This window comes from Caloenas nicobarica, chromosome 2, assembly GCF_036013445.1.
Source record: "Caloenas nicobarica isolate bCalNic1 chromosome 2, bCalNic1.hap1, whole genome shotgun sequence".
In the NCBI taxonomy this organism is placed as follows: domain Eukaryota; kingdom Metazoa; phylum Chordata; class Aves; order Columbiformes; family Columbidae; genus Caloenas; species Caloenas nicobarica.
The window spans coordinates 46362995-46385588 of NC_088246.1; the positions used below are offsets into that span (position 1 = coordinate 46362995).

The window sequence follows — 22594 nt, forward strand, 5'->3', positions numbered from 1 at the left end:
TCCAATACAGAGACAACTGTAGATGCAGAGATTTTTCTCCAGAGAGCATGGAAGGGATCCTCTGGGAAGTTCAGAACAAGCTCCCAGCGAAGGCAACAAGCAGGTGGCCACTGTTACTGAATGTTTCCCATCCCAAGGTGCCCTCACTGTACTCACTTCCAGAACTCTCTGAAGAGACAGACAGTGGCTGGCATCGTCTTTCCTCTAGCAAATTTGTTCAGTATCCGCTACATTAAACCCAACACAACATTAAAGAAAAAGGAGAAAGAACTCTGGTGAAAAGCAGGAACAAAACAAGCTCATGCTGCTACAGAGCAATGTATTTTCCTGTTTTATTTTGGATTATTCTTCACAAAGTTGGACTCACATCTGATTTATCCATCCCCCCAGATGCCAAGACAGATTTGAAAGTTTTTTTGACTGATCAGAGTTGGTCAGAACGCCCTCCAAAAAAACAGAAACAGAGTTTGGCAGCATTCGGAAAATTAAATGCAACCATCTTCAAAAAAACCAGTTTTTCAGAAATGTGTAAGTTTTCGCAGCCTGAGACAGAGGACAAAAGATCACTGAAGACAAACTGTTTGGTGTGCTTTACAACCTGCCTTTCAGACTCACCTGCTGTTTAAATACAGGTTTGAAATTGGTAATGGTAAATCTTATTACCTGACCAAAATGGCAAGATCTGAAGCATTCGCGTCAGTTGGCCGACTGCAATTCACAGGTTTACTTTTTATACAGCATTGTAAAGTTCGTGAAAATAACATAATTGTGTGTTTTCAAAGATGTGAAGAACATTATGCATATGTGACAGATGGATCTGTGAACTGGAAAATCTCCTCATCATATAAGTCTTCTGGTAGGCTTTCATCTCCATCAGCAAAAAATGTAGGGAACGGAGGGTTTTTATTGCAGTCCTTGTAAGTAGGCAATTTGCTGTCTTTGACCTGAAAAGCACGAGGGTGAAGGGTGGGATTAATAAATCTTACAGAAGCCTTTCATACAGTGATACACTAAAAATTAAAGAAATCATCTTGCATGAATAAGAAAAAAAAAAAAGAAACACCAAACATCAGCATTCACATTGCACCTGTTTATCTGAAGAATTCCAGGTATAATCATCAGGTTTCTTAACATCAACCCCAGCTATTGAATTTAATATTTTGTATCTGTCATTAAGCAGCTTTTAAAAAACCAGCAAACCAAAACAACCCAAAGATAATTTATCACTTACGTGATAAATTTACTACCACTGTGAGAGAATCAAAGCTTATTCTCATGAATTCATTGCTCAGAATTTTAAAATGTTTTTAAAATATATGTATAAATATGGGCTTTTTAAAACTGTGTTTATATCCTATACTACTTTCCTACGTGACAAACCAAGTTATGTTATCCAATGTAATCACCTCCTCAACAACCAAGACATGTTTTTGTATTTACGATACAAACTAATTATGGTAACTGATTTTGCAAAGATATGTGCATGTGGTGTATTCGGTCCCTCTGGCTACTGCAGAGCTATTTACTGACTGCAGAGTTAAGCATCCAGAATTCTTCACCCAGGAATCAGTACCCAAGTTTGTCAAACATGAGCCTTTAAGAAAGTTAATTTCCAAGAACTGCAGTGCCACACAGAAATTACTTTCCTTTACTGACCTCTCTTACGTGTGGAAAGATTTAAAATCTAGCCCCTGAAACTCCAATCTCTGAAGAAAATTAGTCGCTAGAATTATCAGCAAAAAGCGGTTTGGCTGCGGTAGAAGATGGAAAGCTGGTATCTCCGAAAAAAAAAAGAGCTAAAAATTCTCAAGTGATGAAATTTCATTTAAAAATCAAATTCTTCATTTCTATGTTGTTACATATGATCTTCCTCCTGAGCTGTAATAATCCCTTTCAGTCACTCTACTCAACTGGATTAGGAAAAAAAAAAAATAAATAAATTAGACAAAATTTTAGTATATAGAAGATAAGCTCTTCCTCTTATTTTTTCAGTGCACTTTTAAAGAACAGGAGGCTTGTTCTTACTTGGTTGGACAAAATCGTCACATAAGACAATCGTGATTTACACCAGAAATTAAACAATTTTATGCCCACTGACAGTTCTGTTCTGACAGCACTATATTTACCAGATTCATATCTGCTATTACTTGAGCCTTTCCCAAAGTCCATGAGGATTCCTGCAGATGAAGTGCACAATAAATTTGACTTAAACTTCAGCTTCTGAAAAAACTGTTTTTGTTTTGGTTTTTTTTCCCCTGAGGAAGCTCCAACAGTTTTCTAACTGCAGGCTTGATAAACAAAAGAAAACCTTTTGCTAAGAATGAGGGGGTGAAGGGCTCAACAGGTCGTATTGGTTAGCATGGCTACTTAGCTTTTTGAGTAGATAATTCCTGTTCTACCAGACACCTCCCTATGAAAAGTGTTCTCTGTTCACTTGGGAACTGCCACACACAACTGCTGAAGTATCTGTACTCCAGACATACAGCAGTTTACATCACGTATCTATATGGAATAAACCAGGCTGAGGCCCAAGGCCAAAGACCTTCACTGCAACAGTGAGTTCGTAGCAAACACAGTCAGATGCCTTCAGCAGTCTCAGCTGAACTGCACGGGCTGAGAAGTCATCCTTCCCTTTCAATACGTCAACTGTTGTTTCTTTTTCTATATGAAAACATGTTTTAATAACTTCACCAGCTACCTATTATTTCCCTTGCCCCTTTCTCCTTTATCCCCTAATCCTATCACATATCATAAGCCGCCTTTGTCAACAGCAAAACACCCCATGGGCTCTACAGGAATTACAGTAACATGATGAAGATGAGAATAAGTAACTATTTCTGATAACTTATTTATTCCATATGTATGTTATTGAAGTGTTTTTCATGTCTATTTTTTGGTTATTTTGTATTATTCTCGTAATGAAATAGCATGCGCTGTTACATACAAGCTGTGTCATTACAGGCAGTTTTGGACATCTTGAAAGTGAAAGGAATTGAAATATTTTTCCTTTTCTTAAAAAAGCTTCTTATCACAAGACTTCGGAGTAAGACATCTGCTCTCAACTGAAGGCAAATCCAACAGCCTGATCTTTGTCCTATATTAGTTTATCTCAATAATTATAAGATTTCTGTTCAGCCTTAACATTGCATTTTACATATTGATGTCAAAAGTGGCATTTTGCAGATAGTGCCTCTTGTGCGATAAGGAGAATTCGTAAAGTGGATTCTTATGAAACATTTTCAACAGACCATTGTTGCTTTCAGCAGAGTACAATACTGTTTCATTTTGCCCCTTCCAAACTCCTCAACAGCTTGACAGATCCCAGAAGCGTGAGCCACATCTGACGTTAAAATTATTTTCTTCTGAATGCTCTTTCTTTTGATTGGTATAATTGACACATTTTGACTGGTGAAAGCTACTGCTCTTTTTCAATCTGTCTTCTCAAGGGAATTACTGAATTACTTCCTTTACATTCATGAGGGATGCAGAATACCAAAGGTTTTTCTGTATGTATTACTTCAGATTCCTGCACAGTAATTTTGCAGTATTATAAGGGAGCTACATGGTTCACAGCAGTGTGTATAAGTGTGTACACAGACAAGAAGTACCTGTGATCCAGCACAGCCCTTCCTGTTCTCCCAGTAACCTTCTGAGAGCATCCCTAATAAAGGAAAAAACTGCCACTGAATGTCTTTCACCTCATTCCTCAGAGTCGAAAACCCAAGGCTCGAAAACTTGATCCTTATGGGTCCCTTCCAACTTGAGAGATATTCTATGAAAAAAATGCCTCACAGCAAAGAATACAAAACTGTACCAAACAACATTTCACTTTCTTCCTTCCCAACCATTTGAGGTTCACGAAATATTTTTTACATTCTATGCTGAAACTGCATTATAAGCAGTTGCTTTGGTAATCTTTCACAGGAAGGCTGTGCAAATAATTAACATACAAAGTTCTCTCATAACTGCTTTTAGGTCCTAGAAAAAAATAACGTCTAGAACTCAAAATCCTGGACATCATTAAACTTTAAATGGGTCTTTTTCTGCAGGTTTCCTGTTAATATAAATCCAATGTGATCACAATGGATGGCACTGATCTCATTAAAAAAAAAGACAAAAAAGAGAAGGGAAAAAAAAAAAAGAAGAGGAACCTCAAGACATCGGAATAAGTTTTAATGCTCCATGTTACTAAAATCCTGTGAATTTAGCTCTCACCCACAGGAGGGATCGGGTTGAGAGCCCAATTAGTTATTGCGATCCATAAAAGCATTCACTGTATAACTCAATATAACGTAAGCACTTGGCTTGCTTAACTACTGTATTAATACTGCCAGATATTATAGTAGACTATACTGTAGATAGTGTATATAGCTGTATATATATTTACTACAGTATATTCTCTGTGAAGTTTTTTATTAAGGAAAAATACTAGAGAAAGCTGAAATTGGAGCTGGTCATGATTTTGCCAGTAAACCTTTAAAACAGTCACAAAGGGTTTTGCAGACAGTTAATAAACTGCATATATGCATGTCCCATATATTGACAGCATAATAGGTAGTATAAACAAACACAAATTCAGACATTCGTCAGCACTAAACACTTTACATGGTCTTAAAGAGGCATCAAAACTTGATGCTTAAGTCACAACTCACATTTGCAGTTTAACAGGGCTTCAGGCTGTGTTAGCAACCATAGCAAAGAATACAAGTTATTTGCTAAACAGGAAAATGTGTTTAAATATAGAGAATGTTAGAAATGATCCCCTCGGGTATTATAAATTACCTAGCTCAGCTTCTATGCTATTTTTGAAGCTAGACAGAAAACTGAATTCGAGACTATATCAATTTCTGCCTTATTTTGTCTTTCAAAAAAACCAAACCAAAAACCAAAACCAGAAAAAACCCGTCCACACAACTCTGCCATGGTGCCGAAGGTACTGGACAGGGAACATGAAAGAAATCGAGGCCTGACACTGTCCCTGCATGTCCCTAATTTGAGCTCAGCACCCAACTCTGGCATCAACAGCTAGGAACACAGACAGCAATGCTGGCAAGCAGGATACAAAATAACTACTACAGACTTTTCTATGGGTTACATAGATTTGCCAGAATTTCTGCTTTCACAACACCTGTGACATTCAAAGTGATCAACATTGAATGGCCTAAGAAAATCAGGTGCCTTAAAATTCGAGCAGGTATAAAACATTATAAAATATAAACTCTAACATTCTGTATTATAAATATACCATAGTACAGTATCCCCTCCATTACGAAGCATGTATTTCACAAGGGAATTAGACTTATTGTGGTGGTTTGACTGAAAATGAGTTAATTTTCTTTGTGCAGTTAGAAACCTTTCTTTTTCACAGCTAACATGGTCACTATTTGGACTTAGTTTGAGAACAAGAGATAACACCGCAGGACAGAGTTAATGTTTTTAATTACTCTGGCCTGAGACCCAAGGACATTCTGAGTGCTCTGCCCACAGGTGTGAGGCATCGAGGAAGGGGGGCATGGATGGGGCAGAGCTTGACTGACATCCAGACTGATCAATAAGGGTATTCCATCCCATTAGCATCATGCTTCATGTTTAAGGAGAGTAGGGATCTTCCGGTCTCTCTCTCTCTGGCATCCTCGCTCTTGTTCGCTCTTGGGTGTTTTTATTGTCTTGCGTGTTCTTTCTTAGTTTTTTTAATTGGAGCTGGGGGAGTTTGGTTTGGGAAGTTTAGCTCAGCCTTTTGCCATTTTGCAGAGGCCTCTGGGCTTTTCTGCCTTTTTCCTCTTTTTTCTCTCTTTGGGATCAGCTGTTCGGGACCAGGTGTTGCTTCCTGGGACTGGCTGCTTAGTGTGGAAGGAGTTCCTGAGGAATTGCGTTGAGCATCTTTTATTTTATATTCTATTTCTATTTTATATTTATATATATTTAGTAGTAGTGTTATTAGTATTTTGTTATTTTATTAAACTCTGTTTATCTTAATCCAAGTTTCTCCCTTCCTTTTTGAGTCTCTCCCCTACTTGGGGGGGATGACGGAGAAGGGGTGAATGAGCGGCTATCGTGGTTCTATTGCTAGCTCGGGTTAAACCACGACACATGTGCTTCCTTCCTGAATGACAGACAAGGTAACTTTTTGATAATATACTTGAGACAGAAATTGAGAATCATAAGCTTACAAAAGAAAAAACAATTAGCTTCTTTTCTAGATGATCAACATCACGGTCAGTAACTCCAGGCCGTGTTATCTAAAAAGATCCACCAAGGGAAACAGGTATTACCTGAGGTAGGCTACCTCGATAGGCACAACACAGTAATTTACAGATGTTTACTGTGCAATGTTATTCTTGTAACAAAAAAAATCCATACATTCTAGCATAATTGTAAAATTTCTTATAAGACCTTGTAATTGAGAAAGAATCTATGCTAAAGTAAGCTTTTTTGATTAATTTTCCAGTTGGCTAGAAACATTACTTATGCCAGTTATTTACCTGCATGCTTCAGTGTGCAATGTCAAATGAAAACTGATTTCTAATTAAACCAGGAATCCATCAGTCCTACTATTGTACACTTTTTCTGCTGAAAACAAAACTTGAAAAATTTAAGTGCTTCATCTCAGTCTGGATATAGTGCTGATGCACTAAGTTTCCAAAAATATAAAACATACAAAATAAATATATGCTTCAAGGTGCACTGTGGTTTTAATGGTTACCAAGCAACACAGAGTGGGCACTGAACGCCGAGAGAAAAGTATTTATGTGATATTCCACTTTTTGAGCTCAAAGACAGACAGATCCACATCCCTTAGACATCAGTCCTACTTAATTATACGTAGGTATTTAGTGCAATGAACAGTAATATCCCATGATTTCTCTCCTCAACTACAGATCCAAACAAATCTACAACAACGTATAGGATGTTGAAGTATATATGCAAACAAGAAAACACCCTGGAAGAAAGGCATAAGACACAAGCTGAAAATATCACAGATGAGCACAGCAAGATTAAATGGAGAAAAAAACCTCAGAAATTAGAACACACACCAAATAGTATTGCTTTGCAAGCTTTTATAAGTAAAGCTTTCACTACTCTTCAGAAGTATATTTAAAAATATAAGGGAAGACCTTTTAATTAATATATGTAATTCCTAAGGCTTATGGAAGAAAACAAAACAAAACAAAAAACCAGAATGGACTCAGCAGCTCAAAGAATGGGAATGAACTGCTGCTGACTACATGCTCCTTCCAAACACCAAATATGTGTGTGGAAATAATTTTTAAAAATCTATTTCCTAATGGTAATAACACCTACTACTGTGCCTTCATCTCCAAATATGATTATTTATTATTAAAAGGCCATGAAAGTCTGAGCATGGAGCACTTTGATCAAGATCTTTCAAATATTGTATAATGTTAATCAAAGAGCTTTAAGGGATGAAATCTCTCATTCTTCCCATGGATCCCCAACTCTCATTCCTAATAATGGAATTAGTGGCAATTCTGAAATGCGTAAGCCAAAATGCATACTTGAAGATTCTTGGATTTCTAAACTGTAGGTAGCTATGAGTTGAAAAATTTTCATACATAGGCAACTTGCAAATACACTTAATACAGATTCTACATCTTGTAGACATCATGCACAAGACTGAGCAGTCAAAAAAGTGCCTTCTACCACATAGTTAATAACAGATTAAGTTTACTTGGAAAAAAAAAAATCACAAAACATAACAGAGCCATTTTAACTTTTGGTCTTAGGATAAAGTTCCAACCATCATCCACGGCGAGTGAACTGAAGAGAAATCACCCTGGACACGGCAAGCACTTAAATGCTATGCAGCAGACTGCCCTGGCAATCACAGCCCATTATCCCCTGCACATCACAGATGTCACCGTGGTTGTTTCACGGCATATGCTCGGCTGGCTCAGCCCAGCAGGCTCCTGTTAAGGAGGCTGTTGACTGTGGCAGTGCTGCTGCCTCAAAGACCTTTTTAAGCTAAGAGCAGGACTGCTTTCAGAACAAAACCAGTAAACACAAGGTAGGTAAGGGGGGTGCTTTTCAGTACAGGCAAGAGTAATGGCTGAGTAAAGAAAAAGAGAAGGTGGAAGAAAAAGGTGTAAGTGACCCAACCATGAGAGAAGGCATGTAACACTTCCAGTAGGTTCTCCAAGCAGAAGTGTGTGGTGTCTGATTAGCAAAGAGGCATTGATTCGTTTAAATGACATCTTCATGGTGTACATATAATGCCTGGTATTAAAAACACACAGTTTTGCTTTTAAAAACATTTTGTAGTACAGGTGTTTAATAAATGTTTGTTTTCTTAGCTCACTTAAAACCAGAAATCAGAAAATGAATTTACTGTGTCTAGTTAGAATAAAAGTTATGAGCTGGTAGAAATAAGTACTGTATTCAGAGTCTCAATGGCTTTATAAAATGTTGTATTCTTGCAGATAAGACATCTGAAATGTGTACATGCAGCTACCACTGAGCCATATAAGTGTGGAATTTAACAGCATGATCAGGAAAACAAGATGCACAATGTTTTGCAACCATTAGCTCTTGCTTAAGAGTACTATGAAGATCAAAGAATAAAGTCTGTGCATAGAACGTTACTCATTTTTTCAGCTACATTATGTTGCTTGCATACAGCATACTTTAAAAACAGCATCCTATAACAAATTCACACTTAATTAAACCTCAAACTAACACATAGCAATCAGGTTTATGCCTCAGGATTAGAAAAAAATACTTAGAACACAGTTGAAGAAAAGGTCATTCAGATTGATATATGGATGAAAAGCCAGGCAAGCTACAGTCTTAATTCTATGTCCGTGATGTCATTCCTAGTATTTTTGCGAAGTTCTCCTGAAAAATACTTCTCCTGGACATTTGCTAAGGGATTTTCAGTATCTTGGGAGAGAAACGTGTAATGTATTCTCCAGCCTTGGGGTGGACATTACAACCAAAGAAGTTTAGAGATACCTCACTCATTAAAAGAGGCCTGATTTCCAATGAGAGACACACAACAACAAACTTCATTTTTCTGTGTGTAAAACACCTATTTGAAAGCTAGGATTGCCTTACTTAATGCCCAGTAACTGTGGAGTTCTGCTCCACAACTAGGAAACACATAACAGAAAATGGATGCCCATAGTAAAATATGACAAGAACAAACTAAACTAGTTGAAAACAGCTGAAATTTCTGAACTCTGTAACTTTTCAAGAACTGGATCATTTCAATCCCTACAATACAGTCCCTACAACTATATTTCAGATATATGGTATATGTACAATAATAGCCTCATAATCATTCATAATAAAGATGCTTGATACCCTGTAATCTATTAAGTCAAAAATGAACCAACTTCCTTCAAGTAATTTGTGCTTGCACATGTGTAGAATATAGCTAATTAGAAAAGACTGTTTTGAAAAATAATGTTTAAAAGTACTTTTCTTGCTTTGATGTGGATTATTTACGTTTCTGTTTTTCAGAGACAATCCTGAAACAATGTCCATAAAATTTGAAATTAATTCCGTAGAACACCACAGAGAATGATACTGACACATTTATACTGATTGCAAAGGGAACTTGTATCATTATTGTGAACTCCAACTGTCTCCTCCTGTACCTCAGCTGCTCCTTGGAAAGGTAACGGCTCCTGTGTGTGGGAATGCTTTGAATAACTTTTAAAGCAGTGATTGCTCTGTATTTCTGTTCAAGAATACAGCCTTTAAATAATACTCTGGAAAACTCACCATCACGTTGTTGGCTCAGGTTAGTGTTCAAAGGCGATGGACCTAGCCCTGAGACACTTACCACAGGGTTACAGTCACTGTATTGGTTTATCGTAGGCTACGTGGGTGCACAAGCCCAGTGCAAAGCTAAGAATGAGCCGTTTAGAGCTAAGTGGTGACCCACTGCTCCTGTTAATCACTCTCTTTTACAGAACTAATCCTACTGCCCTTTGATTCAATGGTACAAGATGGGACTCTGAAGAAAAGACTGTGTTCTACCAATGTTTTTCCTTTTATAAGCAGAGAGTTGGTGAGACCTTAGGAGTCAGTAATACCAGTAAGTTGAAATCAGCAAACGTACCTTCACCAGACAATTTGTGTGACCCGGAACAGACCCATTTACATAAATAATGTCATGTTTTGTGTTGATCCTCCACACCTAGGAGACAGAAAAAAAACCCCAGACATTGAGCTCATTTTAGACACTATTCCCAGTGTTACAAACAGTAGTCCGGCAAAGCGCAAACTGACTATTTGGAGGTAGTACTCTGGGGAACAGGAATGTTCTCCACAGGCCTGAAGTTGCCACAAAATTCAGTTACTTGCTACTCTGAGTGCACAGCTTTCTAATGCAGGAATCTACTAAACAATTTTAAAGGGTTTGTGACCAGGCTGTATTTGGTAAAGCAGTTTTTCACTCAGCATAACACCAACAGAAGCTCCCAAGTTTCTTTTCCCTCTAACAGCAATAGCTGTTGACAAATTAAAACAAATATGCTCAGGAAAATGTTACTGTGACCATTTGTTAATTTCTTAATTCTAGGAGGTGCTCAACTGAACATTCACATTTTCTGTTACAAATCATTAGTTTTAGTTAGCAGAGAGCAGCAGCAGCAGCAGACTTTTTTTTGCAAACCAGACGCTAATATGCTTTTTTGTGCAAACTGCAGAGGTTGTGTTCAGAGACAGAGAAGAGCAGCTGTAATAGCCCAGGAACTGCTACAGCTGTGCACATAGAACCTAGACAGAAACTATTTGCACATGAAAGTGAAGGACCATGATAAAGTTAGGACTTCAAACAACTCAGACTTGGGCTGGGTCTGAACAAGTGAAATAGGCATAAAAACATTAATTGAAGGTCACCGAAAGTCTGACTGTTTTCCCACTTCAAAGGTAAAAGTCAAGGGACACAGTGAAAAACACATCACATGTAGAAGTATCACCTGAAATCCCAGTCCCAAGGGACTGCACATATGCAAAGGGAGTTCAGATAACTTTATCTGTAACCCACCAGAAGACAGGAGTACACATCTGCTGCTCTTGCCTTTAGAGCTTGCTTGCTTCAAGATGCACCTGTCTGGATTCTGACAGAAATGACAGACAGTTCACCACCACAGGGCTACAGAGTCGAGTCCATCGCTTGGCAATGCGACCACCTTACACACATTCTAGTACACTCAGAACTCACCTTTAATCCAAAAGATGTCCTATAGATGTTACCCATTTTACCAGGCATCTTCTTTCCACGATAAACTTTGGCAGCTTTCTAGATAAAAACAAGGCAAAAAATTAATCTAACTGCAAGAGGTGCATCTTACAAACTCAAAAAGAGCAGGAAATCAAATATGCTGGTATTTTCAATGTTGAAAATATCTAATATTGATTAGCATTTTAGATACATTTCATTCCCCGCTATTACTTAGTTTCTGTATCTGATTTTTATTTGGCTGGGTATAACCTGGAGAACAAAGGTGGCAAAGGAAAGGCCGGAATGAGCGCAATGATTTTCAGTTCTATAGCATTATCTGGGGATTTGTCTCAGTTTCCTGCACCACTCTGTTATTCATTATTTATGTGGGGTTTTTCTAACTCATGTGAAAGTCATGGTTTCAGGCAATCAACTACAATTAACTTCTAGGGACACGACTCTGTACTGAACAATGCAGGATTACTAAAACATCTGAGGCGGTCAACGGTAGACCGGAAAATAAAAATCAAGGCAGTTTTACCCCATTTCATCCTTTCACTCTGTTTCCTTTTCACCATACCTATATGTATTTCCCAGTGTATATACTTTGTGAAATTATATGCACTGTTACTGCTTAGGAAATTCTAAATTAAAGGGAGGTTACTTTCTAATGATGAATACCATCTGCTAAAACAAAGTGTTTTATCTTCAAATATTTACATTCTTCAGTCTTATGAGAAAACAGTGCCAGGTGTAGAATTCATTTCCAGCTGAAATAAAGGACTATAAATCAGTACTGTATAACTTCACAGTCTCAATTACTCTAACTTTGTTGCCCGGTGCCTTTTTGTTTTTACTATTCTCTTAAGTATTATTAATTTTTTTTTAATTTTTATTTTAATTTCTCCAAGAAAATTGCAGACAATTCAGGATCAGTGCTGTGACTCAGTTGGTCTTAATTCTATATAACACAGTTAGTTTTCAAAAATCCCTCTTAGTTCAGCTTAATTATTGTGCTGTCCTTATAGGGACAAAGTTTTAAATGCATTTGTTCCAAAGAGCTTTTAATCTAATATATATTTTGAAACTTGAATTACTACTCTTTACTCTGCTTAAAAATGCTAAGAAGCCAACAAACAATTTCGGGAATGAAAGAGCTCATAAAGCAGCTACACAAGCCAGGCAAGGTGATAAAAGTCACTAGGGTTCCAAAGAACAGTACTATATCTGCAGTATAAAATAACAAATAAATCATTTCTGATCTATAAATATTGTGATAAAAGATTCTTCAAACTCTCTTCGAAGCGTTAGGACTATTTCTGTCAGCTATACTACAAAATACCACAATTTGCTCAGCTAAAATATGTTTGCACACTTACCAGCAATATAGAATATTCATAAATTGAGACATAAGAGAACAAGTATGGGCATTGCTCATCATACAGGTTTCTGAACTTCCTTTGAAACAGCTGGGATTCTCTGCTAGCGCAGAGTAGGTGGTAACAGCTAGCTATTGTGACGTTCATTTTTAGTAAGCAGTTCTAAAAATACTGAAGAATGTTTAAACAGGAAATAAGAAGAAATAAGAATCCTCACATTGGTAGATATTGCTCCGGGACGTCTGTGAGTTTTCGTCTGGCCGTGGCTCGCAGGCTGGCCTTTAAATCCCCACCTTTTCATGACACCTTGAAAACCTTTACCAATTCTGAAAAGAAAAAATAATTAAGAAACAAACCTGGGTTAGTCAAACTTAAGGTTTCTAGCAATAACCAATAATTTCAGTCAGACTCATGATCTTTAGCAAAGCCTCAGCAGAGAGAAAGTACATTTTAAAAATACATCACCTTTATTTTATACCATAAACATATTCTAGTGCAATACTTAAAGGTTGCTTTACAGAAGAAGCGCTAGATGAGAGCCAAACAGGCAAAGACTAAAATGCTCCTTGCTGTGATGGTCCCCAATACATGGTACCATAATGAAGTTTTCACCATGTGGACGTCACAACACACAAAAAAACCCCAGAACCAAAAAAACCTAATAAAAAGCAACTGTATAATAACACATACCAAAAATTAATGACAGGCCATAGCATCAATAGAGGAAAGAGATGGCTGCTTAGACTAGCATACAAACAAACCAAGGTACATTTATTTTTCAAACTACAATAGACTCATCTCTTGAAAACAGTTTTATGTGTTCTAAAAACACTTAACTCTTGATCTGTACTCATCTGACAACAAAAGTCTAAAACACAATAACGAACAAAACATATTTTCAGAGTCCATGTCTTAATGTTTGAGGCACATGATAGTATTACTGGCTTTGGAGTTTTCTGTTTACTGCAGGGACAGACTCAACAGGAAAAATTGCCTCAGCACGGCACAAAAGAAAAGCCGATTAAAGCATTGTCCGTTTCCAAAAGGAAAAGTCTGTCTGCACGGTTTATGGCTGCACTGATTATTTAATTAATTTAACAAGATGATCCTTTTCCTCCAATTTACAGAAATCTTTTCTCTACTAACACACTTTGCAATATCACGGTCCTATTCAAGCATTAGAACCTTGCAGCCAAACACAGGAAAATAAAACCAGGTAACAGCATATATAGGGCACATTGTCTATATGGACTACATTTTGCTGGCTCCCCTGATCAGAAAAGCAATGCCATTAAAAATGACGTAAAATATACAAATGTGGAAAACACCAAAATTCACAAAAACAGGATTCCTTCCTCTTCCATTTGAATAATTCCCCTCTGATTGCTGGCCTAGTTGCCTAGAGCAAGTCAAGCGAGTGTCCAAACCGCCACAAATGGAAAGACTCCCTAAAGCCACAGAATCGTAAGGAAACAAGACCTGCGCAACCACGACGTCCATCTCTTGTTTCTCCCCTTCCCTGCTCTGAACCTTGTGATCAATTCCAGTTATATTTGGCACAGAAGAAAGAGACTCAACTGTTTGAAATCAAAATCATTGGTTAGAAAGTACTGAGGGGTTTTTTTGCTCCTTTCCTACAACTAAGGAAATGCCAGAATATGATTAAAGAAGGGATCTGTTCTTCGGGAGCAGGAGGGAGGACCAGGGTTACCTGGGATCTGAAACACGAGACAGAAATCTAAAGGATGCAAGGGTTTGTTACAGCAGTTTCTCATGAAGCACCTTATTTTGAAAGCCTGCAGTAATAAACAGCGATATTTATTAAAAAATGCTTTGAAAATTATGCTTTAAGAGAGGCTCAGAATTTGTCTTTTTCTATGTCTGCAGATTGCTAGGGGACTACTAACGCTGAAATACATAGCAAAACCCAAGCTATAGGAAATCTCACATCTGTTCTGCCAAAATGCTATTTTTTTTTTCTTTGAAACTATCCATTATTGGGCATGTTTACCAAGTAGGCTACTTCTGGCATCTCTAGCTGGAAGGTGGAATTAGCAAACTCTCCAAAACCAAACACAAGTCGGTTGCACAACAACAGCTGTGCAGGCACCAGAGCAAGCAGATTGGGGGCATGATTAATTCTTTAGCTGCAGGAACGTACTTGCAATTCAGAGAAAACCATACAACCATCAAAAGCTACCATTTCAAAAGAAAACAGTACTGTCAAGTTTAATCAAGAAGCATAAATCCCTGATGTCATGAAACCACTTCAATGTTTCATTCAGATTGTTCATTTTTAGACATGGACAGTTTAGAAAAGTGTAAATTGTACTTTTAAATAAAATATAAAAATATAAGAAATAGTTAAAAATCGTAAAAGATGCATTTTGAAAAAAGTTTACTTCATCAAATGCTATAAGATGTATTCAGAAAGAAGTGATTATATCACAAGGTAGAGTTGCTACTGCTTACTGATTTCTGCAATACACTAAATTATGCTGCTCGTCTGCTTCTCGGTATTTCCGATTACATCCATGTTTTCTGTGAAAAAAGACTCAGGGTTCGCAATACTGAAGCCTTAGGAAATGTATAGAAAGTGTGGCCAGACTGAAAAAGAGCACTTCCGTGAACCTGAAAATTCTCATGCATCTCTTGATCTGGAATATGAAAACAAATCTCCAACATCTGAAATATTCTGGCTAAAGCCAAGGAAAGATATCTCAATGCTGAATTTAGAGTATTTCAAAATAAATAATGCTTTGCTTTGCACCACAGTTCTTTCATCATAGTAGTTCAATATTTTTTTAGAATGGTTTCATTTTTTATTGGTGAAAAACTGACTGAAGGTCTCTGAATTACCTACAAATACACTTTACCTCATGACTTTTTAAACTTTCCTATTCAACATGACTCAGTCACTATCATGATTGAAAATAAAAACGAGTTTTTATTAACTAAATAAGAAGTTATAGCTTTATTTCTTTTTGTAGGTTTTTTTAGTTCTTTTAAAGAATAAACAATGTATAATGTTCTTTAAACAGATGTCAGGATGAAAACCAGTTACACAGACAGTATATATTTCTTTGTAGACTCATGCTCTATCTGAAATAATGCCCGAACCAGAATAAAAACTACAGGATTATGTAAGTCAAACAAAGCTTAAAACAAAGTAAGGAAATACTAATATCTGTTTAAATCAAATTTAGAAAGGAAGACTGTTCAACTAGGCACTTAGTAGCTCAGCCAATATACTTCAATCATTCTAGAACAGTGTTTTTTCCAACCTAAGTCCACCATAATGTGACTGTGATCTGTTCTCAGACAAGTGGTGGATTTCTCTACTATGTACAAAAAGTAAATATTATGAATAAATTTTCCATGACTCAAAATTTATCTTATTTCTAATGCAAATACTTTACATTCCTCCAATTGTTTGAAATTTGAAGTGCTTTTGAAACTAATGTTCGTCTTATATAAAGAAGGAAGAGAATTGAAGATGCATGCTGTTCAAGAAATACAATGGAAAGTCAGAGAAGGATTTATAGTTTAATTTTGTTAAACTTCTTCAATTCTGCCAAAAATTTAACAATTATTTGTAAGAATATGTTCTTCTTGACTTCTGAACAGATGCCAGGTGCTTTTCAATGCATGGAATTCAGTCACTTACTTAGCTTCATTGAAGCATGATTACCTGAGTCCCAGAAAGGAATCACAGCCAGTAATGATGAAATGCAAAACTAAGACATGCAAATGTTAAATGAAAGGAAAATAATCTTTCTGTAGAATTAAAAGTAGAGTTCAATTACACACCGTTGTTCTAGCCTCGCCTGCACGAAAGCAGCTATTCAGGTCAAACACCTTATTTTGTACAAAACCTCATTTTCCAGGTTTGATACAAGTAAAATGCCAGTACCTAATGAGCCAACTTTAATTTGGAAAGCTACTGGAATAAAGCAGTCTAATTAAGCAACAATTTAGTTTGCTGCTAACTCCTCAAACTAACTTAATTTAAAAGACAATTATTTAGATGCTGTAGAAGAAAAGGATTCCAAATACTTAGTCAAATAATTTCAGATGTTGTGGAGCGTACTTTCAGGCTCAAATGACACTGTTAACCTAGCAAAATTAAATAAACAACTAAACACACCAGAATCACCACTTAATTCTGACACATTTCAAACAAACCCACTGTTGGCTTTTTCTTTGGAGTGGCAACATTTCAGACGTTCCAAAGTTTTCCTGAAACGTTTGTGAACCAGGTCATGAAGTGGCAGAAGACGGCAATATAATACAACTCAATCGCCATACAGCGTTGGGCTTAAGGCACGGTGCCACCTCTCCCCATCCCCGTGTGTTGGTACTAGTGCAGCAGCTCACTCGCTGATCGGCAAGCTGGGGTGTGCAACTGATCCAGCTGAAGACGAACCCAGAGAAGAATATGGATCCCTCACACTGATCTTTGCCTTCGTGCACCTCAGGACACCAGCACTGGTGAGAGAAGGTGAATGGGAACCCTGTGGGAGCAAGCACCACCTCCTCTTTGGGGAGCGGTCTCGACTACATCAGCTGAAAGAGATCACAGAAGTGCAGCCTGTGAGAGAAGCGTTTCTGCACAGTGCTGTGGATTTTAGCCCAAAGCATGTCAGGGCTAAACCAGACCATCAGGTCACAGGGATTCTGAATTTTACCGCTGTTCCAAAAAGGGCAGTAAGCCTTTACATATTTTTGAAACATACCTCTGAAACAGCAAGGAAAACTCTCGTCATTAAAGACAGCTATAAAACTTAAAAAGACTGAGCTTTTAAATTGCTGAAAATAAGTCCTAAGGAAAAAATTCAGCACTAAAGAAGATTGACGGCATGCAGACGTGCTGCCAACTGACAGTGCTCTAATAGCCACTCATACTCTGCTGAACAAATTATGAGACTTCAAATACAAACAAACCACATACATCTTGAACTGAACCTTCTCATTTCTGAGAAAGTCTTTTTCTTCACAGAGGTATAAATGCATCAAAACATTTCAAAAGACTTCCATAAAAATATTTGCAAGGAAAATTTAAAAGCAGATAGTCATAAAAAATACCCTACACTTTTGTAACCAAATCAAGATGCTAACCAAGACTTCCGAAATGTATCGCAAGTCGTTTTTTCAAGTTACAATAACTGAGAAAAGCGTTGTCATTTTTAAGAAGCGTATTTTTTATTTATGTCTTGGCAGAATAAAGCACACCAAAAAGATATCTTGCTCATCTGAATCATTAAAAGCTGGTAAAAAATTAAAATACCCTTTATATTCCACTATATTATCTCCTCACTGAGGTGACATTACTTTTCTTCCTTTCCTTTTTAAAGGAATAATTAGAATTAATCATGCTATTAACAACCGTGCTGCTGTTATCATCTATATGATTTCAAACATTGCACACTTCAGTCTTTTCTCCAGTAAAACAAAGTTACTGACAATCTTAAGAAGGTAAAACAGGTGTTCATGTAATAATATTTCTGAAAACTTCATTAGTGGTGATAGCGAGTTTTTTAGGAATTGCTCTCTCTTAAGTCCATAATGGTTTGAATCCTTAAATACCTTTTCAAAATGCCCCTACAGCTTACAATCTTTCAAGTGCTTACATCACTCCTGAAAATGGGACTTTAGAGACTAATGTACAAAGGCACATTTCAGCCTGTGGACCAAACCTCCCCAATCTCCCTCTTTTTTCAGCAGGGAGAAGCTGACTCCTCTCGAGGGGATTCAGAACCCAAGTACAATATGAAGTATGTTCTCATTTTTCACCTTCAGCACAGCCCAAATGCTATAGATCAATGCTATAATCATTCCCAAAATATCTTTTTTGCCTTTCACTCAAGCATTTCTTGGATATTTTTGTGAAATCTGTACTTACAGGTACAGTAAACTAAGAAGGATGGATACAGCACTCTGAAAAATAATGACAGATAAACCTCACCCAAGTATGAGACTAAACAACACTGGATGAAACTGTACGGAATAAAGTTAAAGACCCAAATAAAAACTGAAATGTGGTCAAATAATTAAATTCTTGCCCAATAGTTAACAGAATGTGATAAATGCAGCATTCCACAAAAGTAGAAATTAAAAAGAAAGCAACATTAAAAGTAGAAATCAGAAAGTAAGTCACAGAAAAAGGTTAAAAACCACAGATACAGAAAGACTGGAATGATTAGATAATCCTACTGGCAGAAAAACCATGATAAAAAAATTCCCTCTCTCTAGCTTAAGAATTTTTTCTTCTTTTATATTAGGCACCTGTATAATGGGATTACATGTAATACACCACCCAAGTCAGCAGTACAAACAAAAAGCTAATTTCTGAAATGGGATCGTACAAATATCTGGAGATAATAGATTAGAAATACTGAATTAAAAGATAAGATGGATTCACCAAACATGTCTAGGAACCCAGTCTATTTTTTGCTTGCTAGTAATTTCAAATACATGTAGCAAGATACAAATCAATATCCTGTGGCTGCTTATCAGTATCTCTTACACTGCCAAAAAACTTCCCTAGTTCTTGAAATAATTCTAGAAAAACAAAGCTTTTCTGCCCTAACAAAGTGTGACATTTAATCTCCATGGAATGACTGTATTCTTAATGACACAGTGCTTTGCTTTGTAAACAAGTTATTGTCTGTTATGGGCTGTTCCCTGAATGCAATTTAGAAGCAGAATGAACAACATACCACATCTAAGCATTATAGAAGGAAGCTTGACATAGAAAAATACTAATTCCAGTCAACTTCTTTACCGCCTGTTCAGCATAAGGTGCCCTCATGGGTGTAGTCAGGTGTAGCTATATTAGAATCAACTACTGAGCTGTACTGATATGATCAGTTTCCCCATATATACAAAGACCTGTGAATAATATTAGATATTTAAAAGTATTACACATATGTGAGACCATTACAACGGATGATATTTCAACAAGGCCATGTGGGTATTATCTCCATTACACAATAAATAAAACATCAAATGCAAAACATGGTCTTGGTATCACAACATGACAAAAATACACTTCACTGAAATATGGAGATAGGAGTTCTCTTGGGCAGTAGAACTCACGGATGCAATAGAAGAGGCACGACTGGTCTTTGAGGCAAGATGCCAGTTTTCTTTTGACACGCTCTACCAGTTGAGCTCTAACTTGGCATTCGCAGTGGTCTGAGAGGAAATAATTCCTCCCACATTAAAGATCATTAGCCATTGCTGGCAAGGAGATTAGCTGGAATATGAGAGAAAATAAAACCAGAATATGACAGCTCCGTTGTCCGGCTAAGTGTATTCACTATCTTTTTGCTTTTCTTTTGGTCCACAAGATACCTCTCTCTTCGCATTTCTACACCAAATCAAAATTAAGCAGTCTGTCCGGGAATGGATGCTTTTCAGCATTTATTCCCCACTTCTACACACTACAGATGCCGCACTGCAGACCTCTTTGCCCATGCTATGCTTGAGCACCTCTTTTCTCAAGCCCTTCCCTGCTAATCATGTATGTGTGACAGACAAGACATGCAGAACCACAGCCCTAAGAGTATTATTTGTTTACCTACCATGTTAAAAATAAAAAATAAGCCTCAAAGAAAAACAATTTGATATTTTTTACCCAATGGCTGAATGGACTTCTATTTTCTGCTGCTACCCTTATACTTCGGCTTTTGTGAGCCATGAATTCAAGCCAAAATAGAGGGGGGGAAAAAAAAAATCAACCAGTCTGTTTGAAAGATGAACTGTACACGTTAAATCATTAGGAACCTACGTTTTTGCCGTAACATCCACGAACTGCCCTGGGCGGAAGTGAGCAGCATACAAAGGAGTACCTGCAAAAGAAGAGGAGAGATCATGTTCAACTAAGCGCTGAAATCCACAAACCACTCCCCGGTCATTACCATCCAGGGTAGATCGCAGTCACAGGAAAGAAAACAAAACTTTGGGTTTATTCATATATTATTTGTTCTACTTTATAAACCACACTGACAAAAATAGATGCTTTGTAGTTACTATTTAAGCACATTGCTCGGTTCGATCTCAGCTACATCTTTAGCAGAGTTTCCAGCCTGTTTTCAGTCAATTAAAAAAAAAAAAAAATTAACTGTTTCGTGTCCACACAAATTTCATGCTATTTTCAAGTCAGTATGAACACAAACTGAAATTATGCAAACGTCTCCTAAATCTCAAGCATAAAAATCCTCATATTAATTCATGTTATCTTTATATAATCCATTCACACCTGAGGTACGATGCCTGTCAGCAGCAAGCAACTGATAGAAAGCCAGGCACATGAAGGATGTTACTTAAAAAATACAGAAACTGCAAAATCAGTTTATTGAAAACCTGGCATTCTGCTTTACCTCGAGCTTTTACTTCCATTTTAGTCCAGACATCCATTTCATGCTAGGTTTGATTTTTGTCAGTTACCGCACTGTCTTAAAAAGGTCTTGCAAAAGTCTTCTCTAATGGCAAATAAAGATGTAATACATTAGAATTTCCCACTCTACATAACTCTCAGGAAAATACCTGTAACTATCAAAAAGAATAAAATAAAAGCAACCTAAATACGCTGGCTAATAAAACTTTAAAAACATAAAACCTTCCATTAAATCTCCAAACTTCCACCACTGATTTTTAGTGAGAACATTTGTTATAACATGTTTTAATGCATTTTACTTTGTAAGGTGCCAGAAAAAACACCATACATGACAGCCATCAGTCCTGCTTGTGAATGCAGCAGGAAGAAATAAACCTCAGACTGCTATTTTAGGCTCCTGAGAAACATTATGACAAACTTCTTGGTTCCATCCTCATAATTGGAGAATTTCCAGTAAATGCATTCGTATTTATTCCCAACAAGTGAGTCAAGGTTAGACACACTTATTTTTTTATATTAGCTAGCTTGGATTTGACTTATTTTCTAAGGAATGGAAACATACTAAGGAAAAATCCTACTTCTCATCACCTTGAAAGTAAAGTCCATTTTCTAGCTTTTCCCTAGCAAAAAGTTTGTGCTCAATGACAAAGAAATAAGAATTCAAAAATTTTCATATAGAACAAAAATGAAATGCACATCATAACTTGGTTTAGATCTACAAGAAGTGGCAGGCATCAAATGATTATGCATACAATATTCAGTAGCTCAAAAAGATTACCTGGTTTAATGATGGCATCATCTGTTACATTAAATGTTGTAACTTTCTGCTTTGGCGGGACTCCAGCTTCTTTAAAAATTTCCATTGCGGCCTCTGATTTCTGGAACAAAGAGCAGACATAAAAAAGAAGCGATCTTAAAATACCCAAGGATCAACCTCACACAGAAAGCGATTACAGACTGTCAACACCACTCAGAGAAACAGATATATTACCCTACACTTTTATCTTGAGACTAAGCATTTTAACTCTATATACAATTAATTTAAAACTCCTGTGTCTGCATTTTATTTTCTGTCAACTGATTTCACTACAGCTACAACACATAAACAAGAGATACATGAAGATTTCTAAGATCAGAAATGGAAACCAATCACTTAGAATGTATATAAAATATGGTACCATTTTTTCATGACTTTTAAAGAGTTTTGTAGTAATTTAAAAGCATTTTCTCTTTTTCAAAGCTTCTAATGACTTAGTTCCACACCATTACAAATACAATTTATTTAACTAACAAAACCATAGGAAAAAAGCCTGGTCTTGCAGACACTTCTAGAAATGTTTAACTTCCCACAGAAAAGCATCTAGAGTTTCTGGACAAAAGAAGGAAAAATTAAGAACAGGTTTATGATTCATGTATTTTTAAGATGTATCAAGTACACTCGGTGATAAACCACTGCTGACTTAACTAAAGAAGGGCTCTTCTTTTTAGAAGAGTCTGACAAAGTTAAAAATACTTAAAATTGTTCTCAGCTGTTTTAAACAAGACAACTCTGAGAACTGCTGACCACTGAAATGATACCAAGCAATGGAAATAGTGATATGGGAAAACCGTGGCCATAGGAAA

At 36.8% G+C, this 22594-nt stretch overlaps 1 protein-coding gene across 1 annotated transcript in view; it reads right to left on the minus strand.

Moving 5' to 3' along the window:
• Positions 1-315: 315 nt before the first annotated feature.
• Positions 316-22594, minus strand: part of MRPL3 (mitochondrial ribosomal protein L3) — a 30331-nt gene continuing 8052 nt past the window's right edge. Inside the window, exons 5-10 of the mRNA XM_065627293.1 lie at positions 21750-21849; positions 20363-20423; positions 12788-12896; positions 11192-11269; positions 10085-10162; positions 316-944 (exon numbers count right to left, since the gene is read on the minus strand). Coding sequence (XP_065483365.1) covers positions 795-944; positions 10085-10162; positions 11192-11269; positions 12788-12896; positions 20363-20423; positions 21750-21849 — 576 coding nt within the window. The 3' untranslated portion in view covers positions 316-794. The remainder of the gene's footprint in view (positions 945-10084; positions 10163-11191; positions 11270-12787; positions 12897-20362; positions 20424-21749; positions 21850-22594) is intronic.